Below are 10209 nucleotides of genomic sequence, written 5' to 3' on the forward strand. Positions count from 1 at the left end.
ATTAGCAATAAAAACATCACAGTAAACACATGCATGATCAGAAAAACCAACAGTTAATATAGCACACCCTTTAAAAACATTAAAATGGTGCTTAAAACAATAAAACCTGTCTAGCCATAGTTAAAAGATGTTCTCTGCTATGGACCCATGTGTATTGCCTCTGCTTTGCATGATGTTCCCTCCATACATCTGATAAACTGTGGGTTTCCATCAGCTGCTTCGTGGTTCTTTTAGAAGCAGCATGTGGTTCACCATGGTTCCAGTCCAGTTCATCATTTTGTGTACAGTTAAAAATCTCCTCCTAAAAATGAAAACTCCTCTGGTTCACACTCATTTAAAACCTTACTGAGCTCATTTTAAACAAGAACTCTATCAGGTCATGAGTTTGGAGCGTATATATTATTAAAGACCAGGTTAAAAAGCTCATACTTGGCCCTGACTACTGAGAGTCTGCCCTTTACTCTTTCCTCTACAGTGTGGGACTTTGGTTGGTGCTGCTAAAGTGACTTACACCACCTCCCCATGCCATTCCCTCCTCCAGTCTGTCCCGTCTAAAGTATTGCTGTGCGTTTCTTGTAACAATGCTATAGTTTTACAAACTCAAAAAGGCAAGCTCTGTTCCTCACATCTCTGCCACCATTTACTGTATATTTAGAGTGGAGATTTTAAAAAGACTCATAAAATCAGATGTGAGAAGAAACACATAAAAAATGACACAAAAGTTAAGACTGTCTTCTTCATTTAAAAGCTTGAGTTTGATCCTCAGGACCAGTTTCTTTAGTCTAGTCTAGTCTTCCCCTCTTTCAGTCATTTGAGCTCTTATTGAGATTAATATGAATTTTTTTTTCAAAATGGTCTTCAAGATTTACATTTTCAGAGAACTTTGTTTTCTGAAGGAACTTTTTAATCTGCTGTACCTGGTACAGCTCCTCCTGCACTGAATCTACAGTGACTTGTAAGTCAGTGAGAGACTGACTGACTCCAGTACAATCCTTTTTGTCCAGAGATGGAGGAAAACTCCATCTCTGTCTTCTCTTTTTCCACCTCCTCCACCTCATATTTCTTGTCTGTCAATCATAACAACCTCATTATTTGTGACTGTCCACTGCTGTGACTGCAGAGATGACATTTAGCCCAGCTTCAGGCTCGTTTCCTGACTGAAGTGCCCCTCCTCTCCACAGCCAAAGCACTTTACTGTCCCTGAATTAACAAACACCACATAACATCAACACTTTTCTCCTGTGAGACACAACATGTCTCAACAGAGGAGACTTGCAGCCTGACAGCATGGTCAGAAGTGACTATTGGGTGATACTCGCATGCATTCAGGCAGTCGAGGAGGTTGTCATCGATTAAGAAGAAAACAATTTGGGAGAATGTGTGGTGTACATGGGGAAAAAAAAGGAGAAAGCTTTCCCATGGGGGTTTCTAAACCTCCAGGGATCAGAAATTCCCAACTGTGATGCATATGTTCTTACTGTGTGTGCTGATTTGGATAGCGTAACCTGTGTAGGAGAAGATCTGTCAAGAGTCACATCCTGCACCAGCCTATGATAATATGGTGACTGTCAACGTTTGGAATTTTGGAGAATAGCCTTGTAAAAAAACTTTTCATCATCCCAGGTGGGTGCATAAACCGAAACTAAGACCACTGGTGTGTTCTGTGCCCGAAACTATGACATAGCTGCCTTCAGTATCTAGGATGACATTTGTCGGCTCAAACAGGACCCTTTTATGAATGATGATAGCTGCCCCTCTAACTCTATCTGTAAATTTGGAATGGAATAAGTGGCTCATCCACGCCCTCTTAATACATGTGGTGTCACCTGATTTGAGATGTGTTTCCTGCAGAAACATCACATCCCCCTTAAGGTGCTGTAACTGTATCAAGACCGTACCGATCTTGATTGTGTTGACGCACTCTAGTACCTGTCTTTACAACATTAGCCATAGGAACAACAATAATAAGTTAGAATGACACTGCATGACCTTTAAGTATTCTGTAGTAGGGAAGGGAGGGTAAAACAGAGAAGAAGAAAAAAACAAAAGAAAAAAGCAACCCAAAAATGCATGGAACACAACAAAACAACATAAAAGAAACAAAACTATAACATTGTGACCAATCTGAGGGCTACTCCCATAGAAAAAAACACCGTCTGAGCTCTCCAGCTTGCGACTAACAGCTTAACTGAGCTTCCAGGATCTCCTCCCTTAACTAACAGTGTTTGACCCCTTGAGTCACATGTGGATAATAACAATAATACAAAAATAACAATAAGGAGGATTCTGAACAGACGGTGGCAGCAATGTGAAATACATTAAATTAGCCATCAGAGGGCACCAAGATGCCTTAGGGCAGGCAGGCCATGGAGGCATTTCTCCACATCAAACAAGATAAATAGAATGCCTGGCATGTCTATATGAGGTTGAAACCCTTCAACAGACAGAATATCAGCAGCCCGTCCTGGCTTTAACCATTAGTGCTGTGGTCTAAAAATAGACCACAGCACTAATGGTCAGTCCGGGGCTGGCTGAAGCACAGCTATATAGTTAGCACCACAGACAACATGACAGTGGCTCGTCTGCTGTGAAATCAACAGCTCTCCTGCGGTCATCAGGGCTCCTCTGTGCGGGTGGATTTTAAGAAGGCTTTCACCCCGGTGACCGCGGAGAGCCTTTTCCTGGCTTCGTCCTTCATCATGATGACCAGCCTCGCCGGGAACAGCAGCGCGGGTCTGAAGCCCCAGTTGTAAAGCTCCGACATCACCTCTCTGTATTTTTGGTGCTGCTCCACCACCTCCGGTGCAAAGTTCTCGTAGATGGCGATGGGGGAGCCTCTGTATTGTAGCTGGCCTCTCCTGGCGCGGGCTTTGCATATGATTTTCTCCTTCACCTGGTATCTGTGCAGCCTGATAATGACTGCCCTGGCTTTGGTTTCTCGGAGAGTGTGCGGTGAGCCTTGTCATATTCCAGCAGTGATTCCAGGAAGCCTTTGCCGAAAACCTCCATGAGCAGCTTTTTGTGAAGAAGGCCGTCGGCCACGGACCCTTCACCGATTTAGGTACAGCAACTACATGGATATTACTGCGCCGGCTGCGGGACTACAGTTCACTGACTTAAGCTAAGAGCTTAGCGTTGCTCTCTGTTAGCGCGGCACAGGAGGCCTCCAGTGTTAGCAGTCGCTCATCCTGTAAATTTGCATTTGTCTCGAGGAAGTCTATCTTCTGAGTGTGGCCGGACACTGTGGTGTGGACGTGGTCCAGCGTGGTCGAGCATTGAAATGGAGGCTTTGAACTCAGCAGATAGGGCTTTGTCCTAGACGGAGGGGGCTACATGGTGATGCTCCAAGAGGTCAGTAATGGCCGCCATGCTAATCTCACCACCTGCCTGCCTCTTCGCCCCGTGGTCTTTTACAGTCTGTCTGGTCGCATGCGTCGGTATATTTAGGTGGTGTATCCGTCAAACAAGATGAATATTACTATTGTAGTTACTTTCGGGGTCCTGAAACGTAAAAATGATCAAAAATTGCAGGAGCAAGACTCGGCCTGTCTCTACTCCATCTCAGCTAAACCGGAAGTCGCCATTCCGTTTTTAACTGTTTGACATGCTGTATACGCCCCTGAATGTGTACTCTCCTTAGATGCTGAAAAGGTTCTTCCTGATGATTTGTTTTTGCTGTCTGCCAAAAACATGACCTTCCACCATAACAGAGTATTGTGCAATGCTTTTTGTTGAGTTGTATTTTTTAAATAAACAAATGCGAGATATCAGCCTGGAAACAGTCTAACCCACAATTTTTTACTATCCATGTTTTTGCTTCAGACAAGTTGGATTTTAAGCGGAGGAGGACAGAGCGCATTCGCAGAGAGAGGATAGACTCTTCTCTAACCAGTGACCTGGAGAACAGGAGAAGATCCCGGGCCAACAGCCAATCAGATCCAATCCGGAGGGGTAGGGGCAGACCAAAAACAGTGGGGCTGAAGAAACAGGAAGAGGACAAAGGTAACAGAAGCAAATATTTACACTTCAGGGAGACTCATTTTTTAAAATGTGCGTAGAATCCATCCCAAAACACTGCGTTTGTACAAAACCATGAATGTGCTGCGCAAAAAAACCACAGCGCTGTTTATGTTTGGTGTGGTTTTTATTAGTTGCGCCCTCGGCTCTTGGCCTGGATGCGACAGCAGGACACATTTTATTTTCTTTGAAAACGTGTGTGTGTGTGCGTGCGTGCTTGTGGACATGAGAGAGGGGCAACCGCTGAACCCTCCGCTGTCAAATGTCCGTCTCTCCCTGTCTTCTCTCCCGGGTCAAATTTTACTGAACTGAACCTCGGCCATATGAACACACCTATCAACGCATGCAGTTATAAAATTAAATTAAACATGTTATTAAAAACATGTAGTCTTGATAATTAATTCAAACTGCATTTTAACTGTGTGCCGACAGTAAAGTCATATAATAGTATAGCCTATCCACAACTACAACTAGGCTTTATACAGTATAAAATACATTTGCTTCCAAGTATTTTAAAGTTAATGTATGTGTTTTTTTGGGTTGACTGAGCTGGATTTCATGGTTTCATGGAAGTGTCCCTACTTCCAGAGGACAAGAAAGTGTCCCCTGGCCACAGTACCTGCAGCATTCACATGAACCGTGCATCTGATGCCAAGTGTGAAGTTGATTGAACGTTTCTTGAGACAGGCAAAGGACAGTCTTACATGTGTACATATACAGAAAGAGATTCCTTCCTTTTCTAAGTGATTGATTGTGTTTTCTTGTGTTCACAGAGAAGCAAGAGAAGGAAGTAGATATTTATGCTGGGCTTTCGGATGAGAAGGCCTTTGTGTTTTCTGTGGCCTTGGCTGAGATCAACCGCAAGATCCTGGGTCAGAGACTCATCTTATCCTAGAGCTATCACAGAAAAACTATCAAATAGCAAGAGGACGACCAAAGAGGGCAGAAGTGTCTGGAGCTGAAGTTTGATCTGGATGGGTTTCAGTTGGATGATGAGATTCACAAACCTCCTGAAACCTGCTGGATGTTGTTATTGAAAGAAACCCTTTTCTTCAGCACCTTGAATTTTACAGCCACCACAGACATGCAACTTTGTAGACTAAAAGCACAAGTATGGTTTGTGTGTTGTAACAACATTTGTTGTGTAGAACCAGGGGAAATAGCATTGAGGATATTTCCCAACTATTCTGTAGCTACAAACATCTGAGTGTATAAAGATTCCCACCCATCCACAGCATACTGTGCTCTGAGGGCCTCCAAGTATAATTGAGTTTATTTTAGGAGAGTAGGGGATTAAAGAAATGATACAATCATGTGACATGAATAGAATGTGTTATTAAGTGAACATCCTCAATTAACAGTATTGAAGTGAGGGATCAAGACATTTAGGTAGCTGCATGCTTTCCTACTTTGAGTTTTTATTGCCATTGTTGATGGTCTATAAATAATTTAGAGCATGTACAACATCCTTGTAGAGTTCAAGTGTTCACTTTACTTCTGTGTCCCTGAGCAAGACAAGCTCCAAGAATAGGGAAGAAAATGCATTTCCTGATGTCGAACATTTTGTCATCGATTACTGCTATGTACAGTGCACACCCTGTATTTAGTAGTTACTTTATAGACTATGTCAAGTTGGCTAATTTAAGATGAATTTTACCGCAATCAAGTCAAGACAGCCAGGCAAAGAATTATCAGATAGGGAGGTAGTGCTGATGTAGTGAATGTTTTTTTTTTAAATAAAATAAATGTTATCCATATGTCTTCAACTTTAATTCAATCAGCCGTTATGGATGGTTCATTGATGTTCTGTTTGATGGGCCGGAGCAGAATCACATACATCATTGTATATTGTGATATCAATATATACATGTGTATATATACAGTATATTCATGTTTATTATAAACATTATTTACGTATTAATTGCATGTAAAGACACTATCCACCCAAAATATAACACACTGCCCAAAAATCGCTCCTTATTCACATTTTTGATTGATTCATTTTATTAGACTATTGTCAAGCCCCCTGCACAGCCAGGGCAGAGAGTGTTAACATAAAAACAAACCCCGAGATAACAAAAAGTCCCAAGGCTCGTTTCCACTGTGGTCCCAGGGGAAGGGGAGTGTACAGGAGAGGTGTAGACAAAAACGCAATGCAATCCAATTTTTCCCTTAGGTCACAGTTCATCTGACAAGTTTGAATTTTTCAGCTGCCTAGCACAAATCAGTTCAAGAAAAAAACTTGTGATGAAACTTGTGGATGCGACTGGACGCTCGCAGACCCAACCATACATTCCTGTAACCATCACACGCTGCATGCATGACCCAAGACATTATTCTCTGCATCGGCCATTGGGCACTGCAAATTATGGATTTGATTTATTTTCTCTCTCTTCTGATGTCCACTATGTGGCACCAGAGAACACACACTAACGATACACCATGGTGCTGTATATCAAATGTAGGCTACACCATATAAATTTCATGTAAATCAGCATCATCTGTCACATAAGCTTTACTTGCTGTTGTCAGTAGGTGGCGCTGTGATTCTGACAATATGGATGTCTTCAGGTGTGGACTCTCATACAGAATGTGAAATCTGGGGCAGAATTCACAATGTAAAGTCCTGTTACAACAGTTTACTGTGTCATGGAGAAACATACAATTTGCCCACCTTGCCACGGCAACCCCTTACCAGTAAAAGACAAATAAGAATCAGAAATACTTTCATAATCCCAGGGGGAAATTATTTTTCGCTACAAAACTCCAGATACACAAACAACAAATATTATACAGACAACATATATTAGAAAACCAATAAATATATATATGTATGTCTATATATATATATAGACATACATATATGTATATATATATATATGTATGTATATATATATACATTCATATATGTATATATGTATGTATGTATATATATACATATGTATATACATATGTATATATATGTATCCTTCCTCCTTGATTTCTTTATCTCCTTCATTTTTTCCCCTCTTTGATTCTTTACTCCTTTTCTTGCTTCCTTCCTTCATTTCTCCCTTGCTTTCTTTCTGCCTTCCTTTCCTTCCTCCATCCCTTCCTTCCTCTCTTCCTCCCTGCCTCAGTTCCTCACTTCCTTCCTTTTGTTTCTCCCTTCCTTTCATTCTCCACTACTTCCTCCCTTCCTTACTTTTGTCCTTCTTCCTTCCTTCATTCATTCCCCCCTCCCTCCATTCCTTCCTCCCTTCCTTCCTTCAATCATTAATTCCTTCCTTTCTGCCTTCATTCCATCCTTCATTCAGGCCTTCCTTTCACCCTTTCCCCTTTCGTACTTCATTTCTTCCTTCCCACCTTCCTTCTTCCTTACTGTTTTATTTATATCCCTTCTTCTTCCCTTCCTTCCTTCATTCATTCTCCCCTTCATCCATTTATTTCCCCTTCCTTCAATCATTCATTCCACCCTCCCTTCCTTCATTTTTAATTTTCTGCATTCCTCCATCCCTTTCTTCCTCTCTTCCTCCCTGCCTCAGTTCACTTCATTCCTCCCTGATTTATTTCTAACCTTCCTTCCTTGCTTTGTTTCTCCCTTCCTTTCATGCCCCACTCCTTCCTTCATCCCTTTCTCACTTTTCCATTGCTTCCTTCCTTCCATCATTCCTACCTCTCTTCCTTCCTTACTCACTTCTCCCCCCTTCCTATCTTCAATTCAATTTTATTTATAGTGCCAAATCATAACAAAAGTTATCTCAGGACACTTTACAGAGTAGGTATAGACCACACTCTATGACTTGTTTAGGATTTACATAGACCCAACATTTCCCTCGTAGAGTGCGGTGGCAACGAAAACCTTCCCTATAACAGTCAGGAACGTCGGACAGACCCAGCTCTGTGGAGGACGGACATCTGTCTTGACCGGTTGGGGGGGAAGAAAAGAAGGAGAACAGACAGACAGACACACTTCCATAGATGCAAGCAACCACAAAAGTAACAGTAACTATAATTCAAGAAGCTTTATTTATCCCGAGGGAAATTATTGTGCAACAGTTTCAATACAAAGTAACAGTGTTAAAAATGTAGCAGCATTTCCTACAGAACTAAGTGACAGTAAGCACAGTAAAGTGTGGCAGCCTTTCTTACTGAAGTAAGTTACAGTAAAGTACAGTGTAGCAGCATTTTACTGAGATACGTTACAGTAAACCAAAGTGAAATGTAGCAGCATTTCCTACAGAACTAGGTTACAGTAAAGCACAGTAAAGTGTAGCAGCAGTAAGTTACAGTAACCCTAAATAAAGTGATGTAGTGGTGATATAAAGTGACAGTGTAAAGTGTAGCAGCATTTCTTACTTAAGTGACAGTACAACTGTATAAAGTGGTGCAGTGATGATATAAAGTGACAAAGTGAGATTTTCTCAGGACACAGTGTCTCCACTGTTCCTTACCTTACCCGGTGGGAGATGAATTATAAAGTTTGATGGCCACCGGAAGAAAAGACTTCCTCCGGCGTTCAGTATTACACCAGGGGAGAATGAGTCTGTGGCTGAAGGTGTTTCGGCTGGAGGCCAGCAGATGGTGGAGAGAGTGAGAGTTGTTGTCCAGGATGCTGTGCAGTTTAGACAGCATTCTCCTCTCAGACACCGCCACCAAAGAGTCCAGTTTGACCCCCAGGATGGAGCCAGCCTTCCTGATGATCTTACTGATCCTCTTTGCGTCTGCTGCCCTCAGTCTGCTGCCCCAGCACACAACAGCAAAGAAGATGGCACTGGCTACCACCGACTGATAGAACATCCTCAGCATCGTGTTACATACATTGAATGACCGGAGCCTCCTCAGGAAATAGAGACGACTCTGGCCCTTCTTGTAGACAGCCTCAGTTTTCTTGGACCAGTCCAGTCTGCATTGGTGATTCACTGGGAAACCTGATGAAAATTGTTCATACCTCTAAATGTGCCGCCTTTTAGGTAAGTGGAAAGTTATAGAACAGCCTTGCCAAATTTTAGATGAATCTTATCAGTTTTTGTTGACACTGTCACACAGATGTGAAAACGTCAACAGCTGGAAAGTGCTGAATACACTGTATATGTTGTTCTTTATTCTATTATAGCATAAATAGTTGTAATGAATTACGATGGTAAACCTTATTACACTACACTATTCAGAAGAGGTCAGTTGAGATATATGCAGCTAGGTGAACACTGTGTGGCCTGACTAACATGATGTAGCATTTAGTATATGAGGAGAATGGTTTAATTCAGCAGAACAGTGCTTATTGAAAAAAGAGCATTGTGTGAATGCATTGCATGGTAATACTTCATAGGCCCAACTATTGAACATTGCACACACATAAAAAAGCAGCAACAGTTTTTAAAATCTTTGCAGATATCCTGTTTGAGCGTATATTTAAAACATTACAGCTTCAATTAGAAAGACATTAACATTTGTTGTATCTCTGCTGGTTCCTTGTTAAGCTGTCTCTGGTTAAGTGCACCCGACCAACCAAACAAAGTTTGACTTCTTCAACCAAACTGTAACATGTTTACAATATTACACATTTTCACTGTGGGAATCTAATTCAGGATTCACAAACGCTTTATATGCTGTGATATGTTCAGGTTTGTCTATATCAGTATAGTTATTATTAATTTTAATGTAACACAACTTAATGCCATATATCAAGCATTTAATGCAGCATTTATTCACTGCTACATCCTTCCATTGTGTAACAAGTCCAGTCAATATATTTTCAATTCCCTATTATTTAATGTTGTGTCTAAATCTCCATCAAATTTTTTTTTAATCTCAGGTCAACCAAAAATTACATTTATATATCATTATAAGACTTTTACATAGGCCATGTAAGCAGACCACTGATATTGAATAACATCGAGAAGAAAAAGAACGCTGTATTTGAAATAGGTTAAATACTTAAGTGCTGTATTTACACATTGTGTAGAAGTGACGGCCATTTTATACAACAGACAGCGTCAATAATAACCAATAATCTTTTATTATTGTATAACAAAGAACAGAAAAAAATAATGATTTTTAAAATTTGATTTGGATCAGCGACATCATACAGTGCCTATAAAAAGTCATAACACCCTTTTGAAATAGTCACTTTATTTTACAGCCTGGAGTGATGATGCTGTAAGTTCCCCTGGAATTTTTTTTTTTTTTAATGTATTATCATTTCAGGCTGTA

General features: G+C 41.0%; 1 protein-coding gene across 1 annotated transcript in view; it reads left to right on the plus strand.

Moving 5' to 3' along the window:
• cUnh16orf87 (chromosome Un C16orf87 homolog) overlaps positions 1 to 5702 on the plus strand; it is a 36750-nt gene extending 31048 nt beyond the window's left edge. The window contains exons 3-4 of the mRNA XM_083940478.1: positions 3823 to 4002; positions 4791 to 5702. Coding sequence (XP_083796604.1) covers positions 3823 to 4002; positions 4791 to 4912 — 302 coding nt within the window. The 3' untranslated portion in view covers positions 4913 to 5702. The remainder of the gene's footprint in view (positions 1 to 3822; positions 4003 to 4790) is intronic.
• The last annotated feature ends 4507 nt before the right edge of the window (positions 5703 to 10209 follow it).

Source organism: Echiichthys vipera (assembly GCF_963691815.1).
Source record: "Echiichthys vipera genome assembly, chromosome: 1".
Taxonomy (NCBI): Eukaryota; Metazoa; Chordata; class Actinopteri; order Perciformes; family Trachinidae; genus Echiichthys; species Echiichthys vipera.